Here is a 24,878-nt window from a genome sequence, read left to right as displayed (position 1 = left end):
AGCCTCTCTGCAGGATGCTGCTCAATACTCCAGTGATGAAGGTGATTTAAAGGGACGCTACGTAGTTTTGGAGAGGAAATAAACAAACACATAATTTGAACGTTTACAACATCGATGAGGAAACAATACAAACTCAGAAATATTTATTTTCTCCAACATGCTGTTCTCAGAGGAAAATGAGGTCCCCAGAACACTGTTTGAAGCTAGAAAGGTGGCAGGGTCCGCCAAATATAAACAAAGTAAAACAGTAAGAAATGATGTTGTCTTTTAGTTTGTTTAGGCATAAAAAAAAATCAGTCGGTGAAGATCTTTCTCTTCTGATTAAAATGTCCTCCCCTAAACTACATAGTGCACCTTTAAGAAACCCTTAAGTCCACTTAACTGATGCAGATGAGGAGTTGCTGTCATCTTCCTCTTGTATAGGTGACTGTGCTGCAATATCAGTACCTGCAGCAGCATCAGCAGCCTCTCTGTATCACTGCTGACTCAACTCACCCTGTTATACCCAAATGACGCTCAACGCATTTGTCGTTTCCCTGCAGGGGGAACAGAAAAAAAAACAACATATAGGTCATCTCATCTCCTGGTGCGAGTGCGGGCTTCACTTCGCAGCCTATAACATCGGTTATTCTAGATGTCATCCCTCCCAATCCCACTTGACAGGCGTGCGCCATCCCCATCCCGACCGTTGGGTGAAAAAGTGGGCAGTTCAGGATTTCATATGTGGCTTCACTTTCTCTCAACTCCCTCCTTTCTCTGCGAGCCTCGGAGTCGGTCGGACAAGCAGTGATACCTGCGCAGAGCAGAGCAGAGCATCCAGCACAGGCGCTTCAGCCCTCACACAGGACAGTCGCACTGCAGCAAGCTGAGAGCAGCTGACGGAAAATACTTTTTACAGCCAAGAAGTCGATCCAACCTGCATCAGCTGAAATGCTGCTGAGGAGAATCCGGTAGGTTTTTTTTTTTTTTTTGTATTTATATATTGTTGTTTGGGCTTTAATGTGTTAATTTGGACTGTGATGCTGCGGTTAAGTTCTTGTAAATTCATAATGTCATGTTAAATTATGGAGTCATTCAAGAAAATTACCAGCTTTATAAGTTAATTGCATCACAGGAGTTGCTGTCCTCAGAGGAGGTCCTGAAATTGTGGCCAGTGGTTCATTTTCTCCCCATAAAATGTAATTTTGAGGAACTGACGCACTTATCTAGCCTGAGTTTAACTTTTTTTTGTTGTTTTATTTATGGGTTTCCTCAACCCACCCACTGTGTTTTCAGCAGAGCTGATTCATATGTTTCCTTTGTGGAGCAATGTGATGATTTTTTTCCACACAGGTGAGCAGCTACTTAAAGCTGACTTACTGCCCTGCATTTATAGAAAACAACCCTTATGTGATCCAGACAACTCTTTTTTAAAAAAAAGATTTGATGCAATTGTTTCGGGGACTCAGACATGCATGCGCTGAGATGTTGTTTGTTTGCCCTGCAGGGAACACAAGAAGCTGCGTTCTGTCTTAAGTGCATTCATTTTTTTCACCTCAGGGCTCAGGTGGGCTTCATTAATGGACAGGTAGAGTGAGACAGATGGAGAGAGGGCCAGTCGAATGACTTTTAAGCATCCCTCTCTTTTTATTTGATGGTCCGCTGGCTCTTTGGCCGGTGGAGCAAGTACAACTCATAGCACTGATATGGTTGTCTGGTGATTTCTGACCAAACATTTGCAAAATCTGTTGCAAAATTTGAAACAACCAATCTTGAAGTGTATTTTGGTGATGTGTCTCTTGATGATTTGCCACATTTCTACAGATCAGACCCACAACTTCGTCATTAACTCCACCCTTATATTGACACTGGATGTCTCGGCTAAGAGCTTTTTAACACTTTGATGTTCAGTCAACAGTTTATTAATAGGTTGGGACGGTGAACTTGATGTTGCACAAGGAAGGCTGTTTAAATAGAGGTGCAGGTGGCAGGTGGACGATCAAAAGCTAATGATCAAGAGGCAGCAGGTGGAGTGACTGAAGCTGAAGTCCTTAGATGCAGTTGCACTATTTCCTAAAAATAGGTCGACTGCTTCTAGACTTCTGCATCACTCCCCACGTCATAGTTTCAGCCAATATCCTCTAAGTACTCTCTTAAGTAGTGTCAGATTTGTAATCAAAGTCAAAAGCAGTATTGTGTAGTTGAGTAAGAGTGAGAGGATCATCAGATATTCCTGTAATATATCTACGATCGTTGTTGATTATTTTCTTTCTGTTTTCTCGCCTTTGGAGCGACAGGAAGTCATAATCCAAAGTTTTTTAGACGTCTTTTCAACGTTCATTATTGATGTCCATATTTCATCCTTACAGGCTTCAAAATGAAAGTTTTTATAATGTAATTTCAGACCTCTTTTTAACTTCAGTCACAGACAACTAGACATCTTCTTATGGTTCAAAATTAAAGTTTTTACTCCATGCAGCAAAATGCTACAGGCGGGACTGGAACCCTGAGTCTAAACCTCAGTAGTTTGCATGAGGCATACACTTTACCAGGAGAGCTATTCATCAGCTTTAATGAGTACCATGTTTTTGTTTTAGGTCATCTGACCTTCATCATGTACAGAGGCTAATGTTCCAAGGTTGAATCACCAAAACATGGTTTTCATTAAAGCTGAGAAATAGCTCTCCTGGTAAAGTGCATGCCTCATTCAGGCTGCTGAGGTTTAGACTCAGGGTCCAAGTCCCACCTGTAGCTTTTGCTGCTTGGAGTAAAATTTGGCAGTCATAAAACCTTTAATTTTGAACCATAAGTAGTTCTCTAGATGTCTGTGACTGAAGTTGAAAAGATGTATAAAATCATACAGTAAATACTGTCATTTTGAACGCTGTAAGGATTTCACTTGGACATTACCAGTGAGCGTTTAAAAGACGTCTAAAAAAAGACATTAAAAAAACATTCATTCTGGCTCACCAGTGGATTTCTTTTCAGTGTTGGCAAAGATGTTTAATTGACGTCTTTTGGATATGTTTATGTGGATTTGAAAAGGTCCTTGGACTGTCTTGTGAATCTTCTTGTGGGTGGCTTTTCCAAAGTAGCCATTTAGCTTGGAGACAGACAGGGGGCTCATTGGAGATGTCTGCATACTTTAGCTTCAGGGGTGGTGGGGTCGGGGAGTAAGTGCAACTAATGAGATGTGTGAAGGTGTTATGTTTGATAGTGTGGGGACTGAGGAGTGGTGATGAGTGAAGAATCCCTGTTAGGTCAAACAGGGCCAACGTCCATTACTCTGGAGCATACAGTGGCCGGTGCTGAGATACCCGATGTGAAGATGACCAGTTGGCAGGGTAGGAGTGTGGGTTACTAATTTTAGCCGATGAAGAAAGCACTGCTAGTGGCCAGATAACGACGCGGTGTTCTTCTTTATTTGATGACGTGATCGATAGCGCGAAGTTGTGAACGATAGCGAGCGTCCACGCTCTTCTGTCTCCATGAGATAAATGGCAAATTGCATTGTGGTAATACTAAGATGCTAAGGTGCTGTCAGATGTTTGTAGTCCTAAAACCCAGACATCAGTTAGCATTTTTACACATCCGGTTCCCTCGTCTCAAAGTCAATGATTTTTTTTCATTGTTTTTTGGTTAAATGCCTGAAATAAGGTCTGTGGTTACTACAGGCTTAAGTTATTTACACGTTTTGTTCTACAACATAAAATACAGCATTAAATGCCTCACAATTTCATTATAAAGCTCGTATGTGTCTTTAAAAACAGCAGTTGCTAACAAGTGGCTAAATGAGACGTTGCTGGGGAGATTAAAACGTCATCACACCGAACACGGAGGCTCAGCTACTCACTAGTCCGTCTTTATAGGCTTAGGTGTAGCCTACAAAAATACGATATCACTACACCACTCTTGTTCTCTGCATTCTAACAAAGCCAACGTTATTTTAGTGAGCTGCAAAACCGCCACCCCAGTTTGAACTTAAGAACGGCGGTCACAACCAGCTTCCTTCCCCTGAGAGACAACTTTTATATCCATCAATTTAAACGTCTAAACTGCCACTTCCTCCTCCGATGAAGATGTAACGTTAGCTATGCTTTATGTTCAAACATTACCAGCTGATAGGATCTTACTGCAATTGTGTGCTATAGAGCGACACCCATGATCCTAGATGGACGCTTAATGGACGACCCAATCTACCTCTCTATCTCCTTTTTTTTCAGGTTGGCTGATACACAGAGGTACCTTTAAACATTAGAAAATCTTTGTTTCAGGTTAGAAAACATCAACTAAGTATTAGATGAATGTTTAACCGGCAGAATAGAAACTAGAGATGAAAGGAGTGGAACAAGCGGTCGTATGGTGGAAAGGAAGTTGGGATAATGTGAATTTCTTCCTTGTAGAAACAGTCAAACCTGTGTCTCTGCACGTCTGACCTGACTGAACTGGGATCAGCAGTCATTTTCCGGCTTGTTGGTGGTGACAGAGTTTGCCTGAATTGACCTTGATGCAGCACACTGCAGAGGGCCACCCACGACATGTAGTGAGCAAGCTTTGGTTGTCGAGTGCAGCATTGACAGCGGCCTCAGCATCTTACTTTATCTTCCTGGCTCACTCTTGTTTATTGCATTCACATTTATCTTCAAGCTGGTTTTTCAAGTTTATCCTCTACTGATGATGATGTCTGATTCAGCAGCAGCAGCAGCAGCAGGAGGAGGAGACTGGATTAGTTCTGCTTGTTGATAATGCACCGACTGCAGTTCGTAGACCTGTAAATGCAGTGTGTGGCATTGATTTTAGCTTGACTTGTCTTCGTCGTTACTCTCATTGAAAAGAGCAGAGCTGCAGAGCGCCCGGTGACAGCGAGGCCAAAGTAAAAACGTGACCTAAAAAAGCCACAAAATAATCAGCAGCAACCGACATTTTCTCCTCTGTCATCAATCTGAATGCACAAAGTCATATATAAGCACACTCTCACATCAGTTCTGCCCTTGCAAACAGTGTGCTGTGTCTCAATGCGGCCGGTCCTTCTATACAAAGCCTGCTCCAGAGCGATTCTTAGTGGTTTAAAACTTCCCTTTCCATCCCTGAAAAGAGCGAGAGAAATGAAAGAGGAAAAGCAAGCAAGTGTGCCAGTGGCCCGTCCTTTAATTTTCCCCCGAGGCCTTTTGTAAGGGAGTTGGTATGAAGTGAAAGCACAGTGTGCAGCTGTCCTCCTGGCCCACTGCTCGCTTTTTGTGAGACGTTTTCTTGTCAAGAATACTAATAGTGATACCAGTGCCGTGGAGTCCGCCCAGCTGGCGAGGAAACAGACAACAATTATTCAGCCATCAAAGAAGGCCATTTAATTTGACACAAGTTAGAGAGCTGTGTTTGGATGCGTGTCATATACTGACGCAGAAAAGTCGACTTAATCAATCCTTGTTATACTCACTGTTGCTCTGACCTCAGTGATATTTATTCATTTTACTTTATTCAGTAGATTCTGAACCATCTTGAGCACATGTCTGTTTAGACCACTGAATTTGTGTATACGAGGCTGAGTGACGCATACTGCCATCTTATGTCATTAAACTTAATCTTAGCAGAAATTAATGAGGCTGGCACATGCACACACACACACACACACACACACACACACACACACACACACAGAACAGTGTTGTCGTGTTGGTAGAATTGGCTGCAGTCAAATAATCTGGGACTTCTTTGTCAAGTTTCTCTTTTTGCCCTCGGCAGCGGCAGACAGTTCTGTACTTCAGTACAATTTTGAGGTACTTCAAATTTATCGCCTACTTCTACAACATTTCAGTGGGAATTATTGTACTTTTCACTCAGCTACATTTATTTCACATCCGTATCTACAAAAGACTTTTCAACGTGAGCTTTCAATTACCAAAAATATGCGTAACTGAGTAGTTATAAGTGGTTTTAATTGGCTCCACATTAACGAACTACAACACTGTAGTTGTACTTCTTACAGCTTAATGCATCAATAAAAGTGATCGTATGATATAATGATTGAACAACGACATCACTCTGCATAGTGAGCCTTGTTCAGTACATTTTGTTGTACTTTTACTTAAGTAAAATTTTTAATGCAGTAACTTGTAGTTGGAAATTTCTATTGCAATCCAATCAGCAGAATCAATGTAGGCAATGAAACTTTACATTTTATTATGTTACAACTTTGCTTTTCTTTAGGGAAATTTTTTATCTTATGTTGGGGGAACATTCTGCTTATCATCTTTAGGTTAGGTTTTGGCACAAAAAAAACCCAAGCCAGGGTAAGAAAAACATCATGTTCTTGCATTAAATGCCTGTTTTTCCCTGGAAACTGTTCCAAGTTCTCCTTAACTCAGTCTCAAACTGCGGTCACTGGCTTTACAGCCTTGTCGCCTTGCCTCCATCGCCCAAAATGAAAGTCAGATCATGAATGTGTAACATGAACATCGTATGACATGTTTTGAGGAAATGTCAGTATAGTGTGTTGCCTATAACACGTATAAATCTGAGCGTATCACTGGCTGTTCCAACAGTCCAAATCCAGAGATATTAATTTCTTCAATCATAAACAACCAAGATCTACTAACTGATAAATAATCTAATCAGTTCAGTGTTTTAAAATGTCTCCATGAAGAATTATTTTGGGATTTTATTGAAAGTTGTTAATCTTATTTTTTAAAGATTTCCTACTAGTGCAAAGTTAGGATGGATGAAAAATGGCATCAAATATTTTATATTTTTAAAAAATGCGTAATGCTGTTGGTACTATAAATACTTGTGTGGTACTAAGCAAAATCCAAATGCTGACGTAAACACCTGAGAAGGCTACACATCAGCGTAAAGATTGTACCACCTTTCTGAATTCAACAGGCACTTTTGACCCGATCAACCCTGAAAAGTAATTTGGAGCCGGAGCGCCGCTCTTTAATAATGAATGAACATTTGCAGCTTCATCATGGCTGCCTCAGGAGGTTGTGTGAGGTCACTGTGAGAGCTCTGCCATGCCTGCTGGGTTAATAACAGGGCCAGACTGGTGACGGAGGGCTGGCAGGATGCCGCTGGGCTGAGACGCCGTGTCATTAGCTCCCGGAGGTGATGAATGGCTTGTGGTCAGGAGCTTGTGCTCTCAGCTTCCTTTTGAAAACCAGAGAAGTCGCTCTTTATGCTTCAGAGTTGAGCTTTGAGATACGTTTCAGTGACTTTGTGTTAGTGTTTCGCTCAGAGATTCTGCTCCAGAGTTATGAAGTCTATAAAACAATGGACCTTCTGCCAAATTTAGCAGGTTACACAGATTTTCTCCCAATGCATAGCTCAGCCGCCAGTTTTTTTAAGTACACTTTGCTAAATCTAATGCAGTCAACTGCAATAGTCCTGGAATAAATTCTATGTTAATGAAGGTTATAATGTTCAGTTTGATTTACACTGACATTTTTATTGTAACTGTCATGTTGGGGGCTTTTTTCTCTGCTGCTGTTGCATTTTTATTGCATTATGCTGAGAGGACTTCGGCTCATTTACATAACTTTCTTTCTGTTGATCAATGAGCACTGTCCCTTTCAAATGTATATCAGTAAGAGTAGGCTAAATTTAAAACACCTCTCAGTGTAAATTTAATGTGATTGTCTATTTTTACCCATTATGTATATTATGATCTTTATTTTTAGTTTCTACTGCTTTGGTCCAGACTGAAATATCGCAACGACCGTGGGATGGATTTTCATGAAATTTGGCGTAAACATTCTCGGTCCCCTGAGGATGAGTTTAATTACTAAATATGGACGATGAAAAGATGCCTGTCTTCCTAAACATTTATGTGTGAGTTGTGTCTGTGAACATTATGAATGAACTGTTTGACGGCATTTGATTAAAGGAAAGAAGTAAAACAAATCAAGAAATTAAATAAAAGTGATCTTACATAAGTTTGGTGTTGAGGTAATCCAAAAGAAACGGGAAGTAATCATGTTCCATTACTTCAATATTGTGATATTTGGATTATGTTACTGACTACATTTTTGACAGGTACTTTACTTGTCAACTGTATGGGAGTATATTTCCAAAGCTACTCTCCCAACCATGATTAAACATACATAAAAGCAGCAAATTACACCAAGTACAAATCATACATTAATAAAAATCAGATCATTACAGTGCAATCTTCACCCAGCTGCATATTAATACATGTGCAAATCTAAAACCACAGTGGATGCTGTAGGAAAGGTTACACAAAGGTGTGAATGTTGTGACCTTTCACAGTACAGTAAATCAGTTTGGATAGATCAGTGGAGCAGATCTCCTGACAGGCTGAACCAACGCGACACATCGCTCCGCCTCAGTTTAAGGTTTAAAGGTTAAAAATGTGTGGAAATTTGAAATAATCTGTATCATTTGTGTGTCCCTTTCTTTTCTTGATTTTCCTTCAGGACTACTTTATTAATCTTTATCTGTGTCATGTTTGATCTAATCTTGATTTTTAAAGTGTTTTCCTCTTTATCTCCACAGACATGTCCAAATACTTCCACTTCTCGTTGCAGTCTGCCGCCTCACTCTGGCCTTCCCCACACAAACTCCATCTGCATTTGGTACGTCTACATTTTACCATTATCTCTCACTTTTTAGCGCTCATCCACCTACAGTTCTAAGAAAATAATACAAAGGTACATTTTAAAGTAACGACATGATTCACTGTTGTCAGCAAATTTACAGAGCCGCTCTACTCTTCACGCTCTGTATCCTTTTATTTTCCTGCAGATGATGTTCGGCAGCTCCAGGTGAACATCCCCCACTCAGGTCCAGTTTCTGCCCCACTGGGCAGCTCCATCTCCATCCCCTGCTTGGTATCGCTGTCCTCCATACCCACCTCCTCCTCTTCCTCCCCTGTTGCACCTCGGGTCAAGTGGACTGTGGTGTCCGGCGGGGTGGAAACGCAGATCTTGGTGGCGCGGGGTCAAAGGGTGAAGGTAAATGAGGCGTACCGAGACCGCGCTGCCTGGCTCAACTACACCTCCTCCCCCGATGATCTGTCGCTTTGGCTGGGAGATCTACGCTCCAGTGACTCGGGTCACTATCGCTGCGAGGTGCAGCAGGGCCTGGAGGACGCTAGCGACCTCGTAGAGCTCAAGGTCAAAGGTAACGAAATCACAACACATCCTCATATCAAAAGTACTAAATAGGTCGATTGCCAGTGACTCCCAAAACGTCACATATCACCAAATCAACATCACCCTTGCAGCTTTCTAAGGACAGACTTGTCTGACCTTTGTCATACAGTTGCTGTTCCAAATAACGCCATACTGTGGGCTGCTGCCACCTTCAACAACTGATCCAGACCTCTTTGTGTGATAAATCTCTCTAACAGGAATTAATGTAGTCTTCAGAATAGATGAGCTTAGATTCACCTCAATGTCAGATTCACCTGGAATTAAACATAAAGGGCTGTTTCACATACCAAACATAACTTTTATAACTGTTCCTGGAGTGTTTTTGTGTATAATCTAAAATTTAACATGTGCTTATGTGTGTGTGTGTTTAGGGGTTGTATTCCACTATAGAGATGCTCTGGGCCGCTATGCGTTTACCTTCCCTCAGGCCCAGAGGGCTTGCGAGGCCATCGGGGCACAGATCGCCACTCCTGACCAGCTGCTGGCGGCTTATTACGACGGCTACGAGCAGTGTGACGCAGGCTGGCTGGCAGACCAGTCTGTCAGGTATCTCATCACCCAACATTGCACTGAAGCTGCGTGGAGTCCACGTTCAGACGTGTTTTTCAACCTCTTATTCACATTCAGCCTAAAGTGTGTTTGGTATCTGTTGAAAGTACAGGATCTCCTCTGGGATTTAAAATCAAGTTTACAAAGTTCACTTTGAGAAATGCTGACTGTTTCCATTCTTGCAGGTACCCAATCCAAGTGCCCCGTGAAGGTTGCTATGGAGACATGGATGGCCTACCAGGAGTGAGAAACTATGGGACAATGGATCCAGATGATCTCTTTGACGTTTACTGTTACGTGGAGGAAACTGAAGGTTAGTGCCCTCAAGTGGACAATCTACAAATTACTACTAATAATATCAGTCATGCCAACATATCGCTCAGGCTATATCTACATATAATCATGTAAACTGAAGCAATGAATCCTTATGAACATGTTTTATATTTTTAGGGGAGGTGATTTATGACTCCGTCCCACAGCTGCTGTCGTTCGATGAAGCGCAGTCATACTGCAGAGCTACCGGAGCAGAGCTGGCTACAACAGCTCAGCTGTACTTGGCATGGAGTGAAGGTCTGGACCGCTGCAGCCCCGGCTGGCTGTCTGACGGCAGCGTCCGCTACCCCATCATAACCCCTAGAGAGCGCTGCGGAGGGCCTCAGCCAGGCGTCAAAACCCTCTACCGCTTCAGCAACCAAACCGGCTTCCCAGAGCCTTTCAGCCTTCATGATGTTTATTGCTTCAAAGGTGGGAAGTTTGTGTTTTTAAAAAAGTTCTTGTTTATAAAATGGAATTAAAATCACATGTCAAAACTTTTTAGTACCATTAATTTGCACAAAATATTAACCAGGATATATACAGCCATTGCTCTTTATTATCATGTTTTTTTTCAAAAGATGTTACAAAAACATGTATAAAGAAAAGAAAGCATAATAAACTTGCATTTATATTTATAAAATCTAATTTTTAATCACTTTTCTGTCCTCTACAGATAATAGAGACACTCATACTGACTCTCCCATGGACTATATGGCCACAGAGCCTGAGCACATTAAACAAGATGTTGTTATTCTTATGGAAACAGATCAAGAGCTGCAACTGAACCAACATGCAGAACAGGTGGAGCTCAAGGCTCAAAGGGTGGTTGAATCTTTCCCCCTTTTCTCCAGCCCTTCCACTGAGGAGAACCCAACAGTTATATCAGACACAACTGAGTCTTCCCTAAACACCACACCTACGTTGGACTTTCTCCAAGCACATAATGAAACTTCATCTCCTACAGAAATGAGCTCCCAGAATCCTACAGCACTGATGAACAACACTATCAGCACCACAGAGACGTACGATTCCCCACAAAACACGTCATTACTGCTCAGTGTTTACAATCAGACAGATTCCCACCACAATCTAAACTTCACCTTTCACGAGTCTGAGCCTGAAAGCACCACAGAGTTTCCCGAATCAACTTATGAGCCTCAAACACATAACCAGACAGTTACAGACACATATTCTGAGGAGAATACATCCGAGCGACCAAACGATTCTCAAGAAATACAAGAGATCAACTTGAATTTTAACAGATCACAAGCCAATTACACCGAGTCCGACAGCAATCGCACTCAAGAGGAGAGTTTCTGGGAGGTGACCCATGACCCCATGGTTCAGGTGAAGCTGGAGGAGGCAGTAGTAGAGGATCCTGTGCAGATGTCTCTCTCAACACAAGCTTCAAAAGAAGAAGAAGAAGAACTAGTTACACAACCAGCACAAACTACAAAATCTTCCATCAAGCAGCTGACCTCAGTGTGGGCTCCTCTGGATGGGTCTGGAGATATTTCTCAAGGTATGTCAAGCATATATTTTAATGTCAAAATCTTAAAAAGAAACCCTAAATAGTAATATCTTGAGTAATAATATCTGAGTTATTAAATATTTTGGGAAAGAAGGTTCTTGCTAAGAGGTAGATGAGAAGATTGATACCACTTTCAGGTCTGGATGGTAAATATGAAGCTACAATCAGCAGACGGCTCACAAAGTAGCATGTTTTATCATATTTCTTTTCAGTTTTTATATGAATTAAAGTCTAGATGAAATGGAAAATGCCTTTTTAATACTTTTAGATCACATCCCCTGTCAAATTGTGTAACATGTTTTGTCCTGTAAAACAAATAATGATGCTTACACAGGCTTGGATCAACCAGTTTCAATCAATAATATCATGACATGGCAGAGGCACAACTGTGAGCCGAAGGAGTTGGTGTGTTTAAAGGGGAAAGTACAGTTGGCAATTCGCCGCTTGTGTAGGTTATGGCCAATAAATCGGCCTTTAGGCTACAGGAGAGGTATCAATCTTCTCAGCAACACTCAGCAAGGAATATAGCACTTTAATAGATGAAGTCACACCACCAAAAATGCTTTGTGCTCTTTCCTAGAGAGTGACCTTGATGTTGAAGCAGTCAGCTTCATCTCCAGATCAGAGTCTTCTACTTCCGGGTCCACCACTCATCCGTCACCTTCTGCTTCTGCTAGTGGTGCTCCTGCTGAGTCTCAGACTGCAGTCCCCGATTTGACGCTTTCGCCAGTGTTACGCCATTCAGAAAAAACTGGCTTGGATATCTTCTCAACAGCACCACAGCTGTGGGAATCGCCCATTTCCAGACAGGAGGGAAGTACAAGCTTGGAGGTTGAAGACACAGTCACTATGGAAAATGAAGAAAAACAGCCGCACCCAACAAGATCTGGACCCAGCGTTGTTTCTGGAAGAAGTTCAACTACGACTGAGTCTCTCACTGAGTTGCCAACTGATCCCTCGACACCACGGTACCAAACATCAGGTTACAGATTGTATTTGGAGTCTGCAACTGGTGGGTATGAAGAGGCAAGTGGACAAGAACCCGGGACAGTTACTGCAAGCCTGGGAGAAGAAGTTAAAGTTACTCCAACCACTGAAGATGGTGTTAATATTAGCCAAATCATTGAATTGGAAAATAAAGTTAATCAAACTCTTGAAGAAGAAGCTACAGTAACCCCGACACTTGGAGACAAAATTAAAGTTTACCCAACTCTTGAAGAGGAAGTTTCCTTTTCACTGGAAGAAGAAGCTAATGCTGCCCCAACCCTTGAAGAAGAAGCTAGCGTTGCAGCATCCTATGAAGAAGAAGCTAACATTACTGCATCCCATGAAGAAGAAGCTAACATCCCAACAACCCTATCCCTTGATAAAGAATCTAGCATCGCCCCAACCCTTGCCCGTGAAGAAGAAGCTAACATTGCCCCAACTTTTGAAGAAGTTCATGTTGCCCCAACCCTTGCCATTGAAGAAGAAGATGACGTTAGCCTGACTCTTGACCTTGAAGAAGAGGCTAGTATTGCCCCAACCATTGAAGAGGAAGCTAGCATTATCCCAACTGTTGAAGAGGAAGCTAGCGTTACCCTAACTGTTGAAGAAGAAGCTAGCGTTACCCTAACTGATGAAGAAGAAGCTAGCGTTACCCCAACTGTTGACGACGAAGCTAGCGTTACCCCAACTGTTGAAGAAGAAGCTAGCGTTACCTCAACTGTTGAAGAAGCTAGCATTACCCCAACTGTTGAAGAAGAAGCTAGCGTTACCTCAACTGTTGAAGAAGAAGCTAGCGTTACCTCAACTGTTGAAGAAGAAGCTAACGTTACCCCAACCGTTGAAGAGGAAGCAAGTGTTACCCTTGAGGAGGATTTTACTGTCTTTCCTCTCGATTTAGAAACATCTAACTGGGCTCTGCTGTCCACCACCACCGGGCCCCAAGAGTCTGTGAATGATCTAGAGTACAACAGAAACACCTCCACGGCAGCTCCAGATTCCTCCTCGAGCACAAAACCTACTGCTGCCACCACAAAGATGACAACCACCACCGTCACGACCACCACGCACTGGTCCAGACGCACCTGGAGCCCGCCAACCACCTCAGCACCAAAGGTCTTCCACAAGACAGCTGAGCCCCGGCAGGTGACAGCCTTCATCCCTCCAGTGGATCAAGGTCTGGTGGATGTTGAGTTTAGTCTCACCCAGCCTCCCACCCTGCTTATCTTGCCCAATGAGCGGGCAGCTGTAGGCGGTACAGGGAAATCTTCAGGTAATGTTAAAGCCACTCTCATCAGCCTAACCGTCCTCCTCTTGCTACTCGACGCAATGATGCACTAAAATCCCTGGTCTGTCCTCTGCCCCAACCTGCCTTTGCTCCATTTTCTGTAAAACACCTCCCCTCCCACCTCCTTTTCAAATGACTTCCCAAGTTTGTTTCACTTTTTGTCTCAGAAAGCCCCACTACTCACCCTTCTGACTCCTCGCGCTTCACCTTAAAACACTCCTCACTTCTCCCCTCGTGACCCCACCTCCCCTTCGAGATACTCACACTGGGACAGCTCCCATTTGACATTTGTCAACAGCCCACTCTTGTTGTGCATGATGTTTTCTTCCTCATCCAAAGATTGACTTCTGTGAAGTACTGTAATATAATGGTGTGTTTACGAATGAGTGAGTCAGTGCTTCTTCTACCATGAGTGATGGCAATAGCATCGGTTAAACTTTTCTCAGTATCTCGATCAGTGGATTTTATTTGCATCTCTGCACCAAACGAGTGCAAATTATTCTCTTCACCATCACTTTCTTCCGTCTTCGCTAACAGTATCTTTTGCAGTAATCTGGAAAGAGACTTGATCTTTACCTGGAATGTAAACGCGATTATGTTTAATGCAACAGCACTGATCAGAGCAGCAGCAATAATGTTTTATATTTAATCCATAACTTTCAGGTCAGCAAACGTTAAAACTGTTCAATCACTTTTACTGCTATTGTAGACGGTCTAGTACCAGAAGCACAGAGTGTTATTATGTTTATAAGCACAAATGTTTGTTGTGAGTGGTAGTATTTAGCAATACATTTTTAAATATCCATTATTGGTCATCCTTTAATGTTTCATACTCAAGTCATGTTCAGTTGTTTAATCATGATCTTTTCCGAGATGTGTACAGTGTTGTGTTTTTAGGTGTAAGAATGATAAAATCACTAATATATGTTTGTTTCTTGTCTCACTGTCAGTTGATGAATCGGTTGTTTGTTTTCTTATCATGTTCCCTCAGTAGTTACTCCCCACTACTAGAAATGGGAGCTGTAGTGAGAGGTGCATTATATGGAAGCCAATTTCTGCCCAAAAAAAGCTGGATAAAAGAAAAGTTATGGCCTTTACACACCGTGGATGTGATGAATAAACGACACACATATGCGAAATTCTTGCATGCGATCCATTAAGATGTATGAATATGTTATAACATCAAAGTTACAAACAAACCAACCGATCGAGGCAGCATTAGACCAGCAACTCCCAAGTTCTGTGAAGTAAAATTACTGTTTTTATCAATGGAGTCTGGTGGATTTGAAGGGAACACAGATGGATATAACAGCTGGGTCAATGGTAAATCAAACATTTACAGCCCGTCTGTGCAGGGAGCAGTTGAGGTTTCTCATTCCAAGTCACCTTTGTAACATTGTCTTTAAATTTTTTAGGTCGTTACGAAATTGCAAATTATGTTTTTTTTAATTTGCTTACTATGTGAAAGTACTAATGAAATATACAACAGTTTAAAAAAATATTGACATGCAAATGAATTACCCCTGGTGTTTAAAGGCCTTTAGACTTGAGAAAAATCCAAACTTGCAGTTTTCCTTATATAATAGTTTTGACTTATTATCTTGTCTTTTTGCTTTAACAGTATTTTTAATTCTATTTTGTGAAAATGTTGTATTCCTTGCAGAAATTGGCTTCCATAGAATAGTCATGAATGTGAGTATCATTAAAAGAAAAACAAATCGAAAGAAATACCTTTCAACACAGTGGGCAGCTTCAAGTTTTGATCAGAAAACTTAAACTTGAACTTATTTATACAACAGACCAAAGTGGTGCACGACACAAAACACAACCCAGTGGCCAGATAATAAGATAAATGTTGGCAATGTATGTTTTTGCTAACCACAGGATATGTTGAATTTAACATTTTGATATGTTGCAACTTAGGGTTAAATTTTCAGTCTTATCTTTTGACAACACTGTGCTTATGAACAGGCTTGGTCAGAGTTCAGAAAAGGCAATTTTTTTGGCACAAACATGGCTCAAGATATCCAGACTTCCCGTCCAATATATCCGTTTTTTGTTGCCGCAAACAGGACCGGATATTGTCATGAAATTGACACCTTCAAAATGTGAACGTTTCTGTGGTTTGCAGAAACGTTAACTGCCAACATTTTATCCTGGTGACTGGGCTGCAAAACAGACTTGTCTTTACTTACAATCCCTTGACAGCCATGGTGATAATTGAAACTCCCTGTCCAACAGCTTTACTCGCCACATTTGCATTGACATTTAGGACAGAGTAGCTACAAAATATGACAAAGGTTCATGAAAATAAGTCTATTAACAAATAAACGACAGTAGAGGCAATTATTTTAAACGAGGCAATCAATTTTAAACAGGTTTTTACCATCAGAACTATCAGAAAAGCATCCTCCCATCTCTGAAATATTCATTTATTGTGAGACAAGACCTTTTTTAGATGTCTGAAAGCTGTTGTGTGGTGTTTGAAGAAAACTACACAAACACAAGAAACCATGCAGACTTTTTGCAGAAAAATCTAAAAATTCATCCGACTTTCCTTGTTGCAAACTTGAAAAATTGCCAACATGGGTCACAGCATACATGTGTGGTTTAATCCTTTTATGCTTCACCACTGAATGATGTTTTTACTTTCAGCACATATGACTCTCATTTGACTCGTGTAAAAGCCATTATTACCTTCCATACACACACTCTGACAAAAGACAGAGGTATGTGAGTGTGCAGCGTAATGACAGACACCGCAGACTTCTTGTTTATAGGGTGTCAAAGGAATCAAATAAACCGAATCCACTTGTAAAATGTTTAATTTCAGTTCGGCACACATGCCTCCATTTTGCCTTCTTTGACAAATTTAGAAAATTAGACTTGAACTACAACCACTCTTTTTCTTCAGGACTTTAAACAACGAGGCTACCTTTCCACGGGGACACTTGGCCTGATGTAAAGACATGTTTCTCTTGTACAGTGTATTCATCCATACGAGCGTTTCACAACATAAAGTCACAGTCACAGTATCATCATTTCTCATAAATGTCTCCTAAAGTAACTCCTTTAAAAAGTATTAACATAATCAATAACAAATAATCTGCTATTTGCAATTTAGTTTCTTTTGTTCAACAAAAAAAGGAGAGATTTAAGCGTTTTGTGTTTAAGTGTTAGTGTGAGGTAGTGATAAGAGGATTTTTGATGAGTGTTGTTGAGTTTCTCCAAGACTAATGTTTTGACACATTAAACCCAACAGACATTATATGATTTACTGTAATGTACTGGGGTTAATGTTACAAGGAAACTCTGGTTATAAGGGAAAGCATTACTGTGTTTGGTTGACCTGTTCCTTTAAAGGGTTAACCCAAAATTAAAAATTCAGTCATTATCTACTCACTCCCCTGTCCTTGATTGAAAGTCAGGTGAAGTTTCGTCGTCCACAAAACATTTCTGGAGCTTCACCGCAAAACAGTGTTGCAGCATTCACCTGAACAACTGAAGTAGATGGGGACTTGTTTGATGAAATGTTGTGTGGACGACAAAACTTCACCTGACTTCACCTGTTCCTTTCAGTCTTTTGAAAATAGCATGACAGCGATTCACACAATGATCATTATTAATAATGATAGTGTCAAAAGAAGAAGATGGAAAGAAAGAAAGTCCAGAAACAACTCCAAAGAAGACAGAAGAAGACGTCAAGATTTTGACCTCATGTGACACTCTGAAGTTTGTCCTCTGCTGCCATCTGTAGGCTCACATGGATCCTGATGCTTCAACGTGTCCCTTTACCTAAAGATGTGTCCTGTAATATGTCACCATTATTAGTTTATTTGCACATATTTATCTACCTTTGTAAATGTGTAACATTGTGTAACACTGTAATTGGTTCATCATCAATCTTTAATCTAAATCCACTTTTATCCTGGTATTTGTAGTTCATATATTTCACTAGCTGAGGCCTGTGCTCTCATGCAGTTTCAGCAGCAGAAAAATCGTAACTGGCACTGTTGTGTTTCAGATGCCTGTGTGGGCGAACCCTGTCTCAACGGAGGCACCTGCACCGACCGAGACGGGGAGATTAAATGTCTCTGTTTGCCAACATACGGAGGAGACTTCTGTCAGACCGGTGAGCACATTTGCTTCTGTAATTTATGTCAAACAAGTTGGAGAAGTTAATTAAAAAAGTTAAGCAGCATAAAACCTGTTGGGACATCTGAAAGACTCTTTGTTGTCCTGTCTCCTCCTCTGTGATGTTTCCAGATGTGGAGCGATGTGAACTGGGTTGGGATAAGTTCCAGGGTTTCTGCTACCGGCACTTCGGCCAGCGTCTGAGCTGGGAGGTGGCAGAGCAGCACTGTCGCATGCTGGGAGCTCATCTGGTGTCCATCATGACCCCTGAGGAGCAGAGTTACATCAACAGTAGGTTCAAACCACTATGGTTTACCCTCCTTGAGTAATGTATGTGTCCAGAGGAGTAAATATAATGCCTTACTGTATCCACCAGACAACTACAAAGAATACCAGTGGACCGGTTTGAATGATAAGACCATCGAGGATGATTTCCGCTGGTCTGATGGAAACCCACTGGTGAGAATTATGAGAAATCAGGAGGTGTTTGGGGGTTTTCAGATGACAGAATGCTCGATGATGTCCAAAACATTGTTTGGACATTTTCCAGCAGTGTTTATTATATTATTTTCTCAATAATAACATTGTGTTATTAAATATTGAGAATTTACAAAAGGTATTCCCCTGAACGTACACCTCCAGATCATCTCACCAAGTCATGAAGAGTACCGTAGCCAGTCTGTGAAAAACAGTGTCTGATTTCTTCTGAGGCTGCGGAGGAGCTTTCATCAGCGTTATCGAGTCTTTTGTAACTCCTGTTTAAGGAAAAGTCAAACATTTTGGGAAATACGCTCGCTGAGAGTTAGATTGGAAGATCAACACCACTCTAATATAATTCAAGTTAAATTGGGGGCACTGCCAGCAGCTGGTTACCTCAGCAAAGAGACTGGAAACAAGGGAGAACAGCTAGCCTGGCTCTGTCTAAAGCTAGTTGTAGTTTTTAAAGTTTGATTAAAAAATATATATTGTATGTAAATCTGTCAGCTTCAGAGGTGCAGGTAGATGGATTTTGTTACCAGGCTAGCTGTTTCCCCCTGTTTCCAGTCTTTATGCTAAGCTAAGCTAACCATCTGCTTGCTCTAACAAATACTAATTCTCAAAATACCCCTCTTGTTAACCTGCCACCCACCCTCTCCATCCTCTATCAGAGGGGTTGTTATATTTGAATATGTTAGTCTAGTCTTCCCACAAAAGGGAAGTAAGTATTAATGTGGACACAGTTTACATCTACATATTATTATTTCCTTACATGCAAATTGTTGTGTTGTTTCAGCTGTATGAGAACTGGTACAGAGGGCAGCCAGACAGCTATTTTCTATCTGGTGAAGACTGTGTGGTGATGGTGTGGCACGACGACGGACGCTGGAGTGACGTACCCTGCAACTACCACCTTGCATACACCTGCAAGAAAGGCACCTGTGAGTAACGACAGACATTTCGAGCTCCTCATTCATGTTTTCAGCTCCCTCGTGTGGCTGTTTTCTGCTGTTGCATCATCGCACATGAGTTATTCTCCCATTGAGGATCTAACTCTTCTTTGCTCTTTCATCAGCCTCATGTGGGCCACCACCAAAGGTCCGAAACGCCTCCATGTTTGGAAAGGCTCGACAGAGATATGAGACCAATGCGGTCGTGCGTTATCACTGCGCTCAGGGTTTCCAGCAGAGACTGAATCCTCTGATCAGGTGTCTGTCTGGAGGAAGGTGGGAGAGACCCCAGATCCTCTGTATCCCTGGTGAGAAAAGAGATAATCAAAACCATTTATTTATCTCAAAAAATGTGAAACACTTCTAAATTTTGAATAATCTTTCAGAGGCGGGAGGTCCAACCCAACACCCTGAAGTGACGTCACTGACAAACACCAACTTTGCCGCCATGGAAGACGAGTTTGAGGCCACTAAAGAGACGCCGCAGTACTGGGACATCAGGTTTTAAAAAGTCAGCCATGCTTTCCTTGTCTTCCTCTCTTAGATTCTGCTGACAAGGCGACAAGAATCAAATGCTTTTACCAATGAACGCTCAAACAGGACACAACGAACCACAGATGCATTAAGACACAAAGTTTTCCTCTCAGCCAAGAAGCCTGAGTGCACAACTCTTCCTACTTTTTGATGTCCTCTAGAATATTTTCCACTGTAGACTTTAAGATTTTAATGCAATGAAAAGAAGAGCGATAAAGACGTTGAAAGAAAGCTCCAAATCCCAGCCCTCGATCTACCTTGGTAGAAAATATGTAATAAGAACTGTTCTTTGTGGTTCTTTCTATAAAATGGTGCTAATATCTTCAAGACCTTTGTAACCAACAGAGATTTTTGTTTTCAGTGTGATGTAGGAACAGAGATCCTACTTTTCAAACTCCAAAGCACAAAGTTCAAACTTAACAGTCAATAAATACTGTACATACATGAGTTTCCACACCTGTGATTGCTGCCCACATTTTTCTGAGAGAAACCTTTTATTTCCAGCCGACACAGTTTTGTTCGTCAGCTTTATGTTGTAATAAAGTTTTGTAGAACAGAACAAAGAATAAATTCTTCTCCCTTTTTACCCTTAGCGCTGTGCGTGCCCTTTATTTCATGTTCAACTAGACACAGACTGACGTTTTTAACAGGTTGGTCAATGTGTTAGCAGGAAAAGTCGTGACATTGCTTTTATGGATCATGTGAGATTCAACATGTACGACTGAAGGAGGGGTATTTTTTTATACTTTATTTTTCTGTTTCATAACATATTCATAACATGAGGTCACATAATTATATCTGTAATATACACAGGAGTTGTGTGTCACTTCTGTTTCACATAGTTTTCAGTTGTCAGACTCTTCTTTAGCCAGGTACGTAACACTTTCATCCCAATACTCTCCTTCCTTTTCTTTCTGTAATCTTAAATTGAATGTCATAAGATCCATACTGAATATGTTGTTTACAGTATAAGTCAAAATGTTGCTTGAAGCATTGGTCAACATTTTGGGAAATACACTTATTCGCTTTCTTAATTCACTTATGAGAACATCAATACCTCTGTCATATTGTGTTAGTTTAGCTCAGCAAAGAGACTGGAAACAAGGGGGACAGCTACAGTATGCTGGCTCTGTCTAAAGGTAGTTGTAGTTTTTAAAGATTGGTTGTCGAACTGATTAAACAAAACTATATTACGCGTTAATCTGTCAGCTTCAGAGGGGCAGGTAGATGGATTTTGTTTCCAGGCTAGCTGTTTCCCCCTGTTTCCAGTCTTTATGCTAAGCTAAGCTAACCATCTGCTTGCTCTTTCAATAATACTAGTATTAAATTTACACTTTTGGCAGATAATTGGTATGTTCTTCTTGAAAAGGTAAGGGTGAAATACAATACCAATTTCTACATAATGTTGCTTGAAGTCAGAAAAAGGATTTTAAGTGTGATGACACTTAAATGTAGTACAAATCTATGCCATGGCCTGTCCTCATGCAGGAAACCCCGGGTGGCTTAATTTTCTCTCTTTTTTTCTGAGGCTTTTTTCTATCACATTAAAAACAAAAAGAAAAGAAAAGCGAATAAAAACCGACAATCTACCAGCAACTTTGTTCTTCCAAACAGTGGAGAAGAGATTACGAAACTAGTTTTAATGAGGTAATGAAACAAACTCAGAAATATTTATATTTTCCACAACTGAATAAACAAGCTGTTCTCGGGGAAAATTAGGTCCCTGAACACTGTTGTGGCAGGGTCCGCCACATATGAACTAAGTAAAACAGCATGACATCGTGTTGTCTTTTTTTTAGGTCAGTTTGTTTATTCAGTCATGAAAACAAAGACAGTTTGTTTGTTTGTTTAGTTTGTTTAGGTTTGTTTGTTCAAACTACATAATGTACCTTTAATTCTCACTATAATATAGAAGAAAGCAATAAAAGAGAAAGCGGAGGTTTCATTTCATGAACATTCTCAACCTGCATGATCAGTTTTCAGGCTGCAATCACAACTAAAATGCGATTAAAGGTGTGATTGGGCACAGGTGCGTCTACACCTATTAGAAGCAGCAGAACTGTTGCGTCACGGTTTCGTCACTCTGCCTGGGAAACTTGAGGAAAGCTTGATGGAAAACGAGGAAAACAAGAGGAAAACAGGAGGAAAAGAAGATGTAAGTAAGACGATTCGTGTTTTATAAATGTGTGTTTGCAGCTGGTAAAGTTCTCAAAGGTATCTGTGAAATCTTCAGTGATAAGGAAGAGAAGCAGGTGTGCATAACATGAGCTACCTGCTGCAGGTGACTGAGCTAGCTTGTTGCTAGCCTTGCCACCCTCTCACCTCGAATTATTCAGCCTATTGTATCCCACAAACAAGCTGTTCAGTCTTCAACAGAGGCCTGGTTGTCGCTGAACGTAATCAACATGTTTCTTTCTGCATGTTCTGTGTGATAACAGCAGCCACAGTCATTCCTCATCCTGCCACCAGGTGGCGTCATTGAGCCATGTTTGGTTGGCACTGTGGGACATGGCAAAATGTCAGGAACCAGTGAAGTGTTTGTTATGACAGCTGAGCCCAGACTAAATATTTTGATCACAGTCACACTAACAGAAGAAAGGCTGAAACAAACAAAGCTGCCATAATCTAAATGTTTGTGCGTCTGCTGCAGCCTTAACTCTTCAATTCTCACTGCTGTTTGCATGTAAAGTGCAATCTTCTATTAATGTGCTGTTTAATTAAGTCACAATATAATAATAGTGACAGACATCTTGCACATCCTTTCTGAATTATCTCCTCTGTTAGAGGCAGCAGCCTTTACCTTTTATCTACTGACTACACTGTAATAATTCAGACTAAATTTTACCTGTTGTCTGTGCTGTCATCTCGTCATCAACCATTTTAATTTCCTTTAATTCCTCTTCCTCTCCTCCAGCTCTTAAACAGTTGTGGTAACACTATCATGAAAGTTCAACTCAGCAGGTGACAAAATGTGCATTTAACGTGTGTCTCTAACCGTGTGCAGCTTTTCTTCGAAGATGAGTTTTAATGCAACTTGTGCTTAAACTATTATAATTCATCTTAGTTAATCAAAGAGTCAACCATAATTTTTATGATCGATGTGATATTTTAGCAAGAGGTTATGTATTAACCAAAAAAGCCCAACATTCATTGCTTTTAGCTGTTATGTGTAGTATAGTAAATTGAATATTTTGGGGGTTTTGGTTTCTAAATCAGACAAAACAAGTGATTAAAGACATGAAGACAAGAAAATTGTGATTAAACAGATTAACTCTCAAATGTACTATCAACCTTGAAAGTTCAGTTTGTTTACTGCAGTAGAGGAAGAAGTACACTGGATCTTTTAGAAGTAGATATACCATATTATAGAAATACTCTGTAAGTAAAAGTAGTAAAAGTAGTAAAAGTATTGGTATCAGAAAATATTTAGAAGTTCCAAAACTAAAAATACTCAATCATTTCAGAATTATGTGTGACTGATACTTGATTATTGGGGCCGATGTTGACACCAATAATAGGAGGTAAAACATTACCATATCTGATATATCAGTGATGTGAGGTGAGGCCAATAGCAACCAATAATTTGCGAACCTAAGTATCGGTCGGGCTGTAACAATCATTGCTGCATTACTGTGTATGCCACTTTAATGTGTTGGCCAATGTTAATGACTTTATATGTTAATATCCCCTCTGGACTCAATTAATCTTATCTTAACCTATAATAATAGATTATAATTTATTTTCAGATATTATACAGATAACACGTTATTAACCAGTAAAAGAAGTTATTAAGATAATGTGTTCTAAAGTCAAGTACCTCAAAATTGTGTTTAATTACGGTAGATTTGTAAAAAAAATTGTAGTTATAAGTTACATCCCACCACTGGTTTAGTTTGATATTGTAATCGCTCTAAAGTAAGTTAAGGAGGCCAAAAAAACTTCTTCATCATGAGTATTTTGTATGTGCGCGTGTCTTTATGCAGAACGTAAAACCATGAATGAGAGAAGTTTTATATGAAGGTAAGAGAGAAGCGCTTTTGAGCAAGGCATTTATCCAGAAACAGACCCACATTAGTGCTGCTCAGTGGCCAAACATACAGGCTTGAAGCAGCTCCAGGCAGCTCCCCCGGTGTGCAGCACATGTGTGCCACCTTTCTTCCTTCTGCTCCAGCTCAATTAAAAAACACAGATCCACATTATCGGACCTGATCAGAGGGCAGAGCTGAATTCATAGAGCTGGGCGGATGTTCAGAGAGGTGTCTCAGGCTTTCTCAGGCCTTCAATAGCGTCACGCAGCTCGACCTGAATGCAGAGGGGTTGCTGTCCGTCCCCTCCATCACAGAGCCGATAACACGGCTCCATATGGGAGTGTATTGTGGCCTGTGACCCCGGGGTCGTGGGGTCAGAGCAGAGTGAACAGAGGCCAGTCGTTAAGGACTCCTCACGGAGTTCCTCTTTCTTCCGGAGGACGCGTGGCTCGCTAATTGAGAGCCCACCTCCTGAAACCCCAAGTGCGAGGTCCTTGACACCAGAAAATGACCGCTGGTGAGAAGTGCAGGGGGAGGAGAGCGGCGTAGGGAATGAAAAGCAGTGAAAATATAATTATTTTTGGATGCATTTCTGGAGCCGCTGGATGGATTCTGTCATTTAGGATTATTTTAATGGCTACTCTTTTAGATGTGTTGATTATATTTTAGTTTATTAAATGTCAAATAATCATGCTGTTGAGTCTAGGAGAGGAACTATTGATCGTTTTTATTATCAGCTACTTTTTTATTATTCTTTTAGGCTGGATTGCACCAACAAGGATTAACATTTGAACCTGATTAAATCATGGTTTAAGTTTAAATTCTGTTGCACCAAACTTTAAAACTAGCTTAAAATTAAGAAAGATTAACTTTAAACTGCTTTTTAAACCTCAGTTTAGTTTTTTTTCTCTTTACCTATAATAAATTTAATTGTGTTGCACGAAA

General features: G+C 40.8%; 1 protein-coding gene across 1 annotated transcript; it reads left to right on the top strand.

Moving 5' to 3' along the window:
• The first annotated feature begins 770 nt into the window (after nucleotides 1–770).
• On the top strand, nucleotides 771–20,497 carry LOC311273381 (brevican core protein-like). The gene is made up of 14 exons (XM_084380407.1): nucleotides 771–950; nucleotides 8,485–8,564; nucleotides 8,734–9,111; nucleotides 9,515–9,689; nucleotides 9,878–10,005; nucleotides 10,143–10,436; nucleotides 10,681–11,529; nucleotides 12,119–13,795; nucleotides 17,835–17,942; nucleotides 18,077–18,235; nucleotides 18,321–18,403; nucleotides 19,218–19,362; nucleotides 19,497–19,679; nucleotides 19,758–20,497. The coding sequence occupies exons 1-14, from the start codon at nucleotides 931–933 to the stop codon at nucleotides 19,877–19,879; spliced, it is 4,401 nt and encodes a 1,466-aa protein (XP_084236533.1). The 5' UTR covers nucleotides 771–930; the 3' UTR covers nucleotides 19,880–20,497.
• The last annotated feature ends 4,381 nt before the right edge of the window (nucleotides 20,498–24,878 follow it).

The sequence above is a fragment of the Pagrus pagrus genome, assembly GCF_965226575.1.
Source record: "Pagrus pagrus genome assembly, chromosome: 17".
Taxonomy (NCBI): Eukaryota; Metazoa; Chordata; class Actinopteri; order Spariformes; family Sparidae; genus Pagrus; species Pagrus pagrus.
The sequence above is the reverse complement of the archived record's forward strand: the minus strand, read 5'-3'. Positions and strand labels throughout refer to the sequence as shown.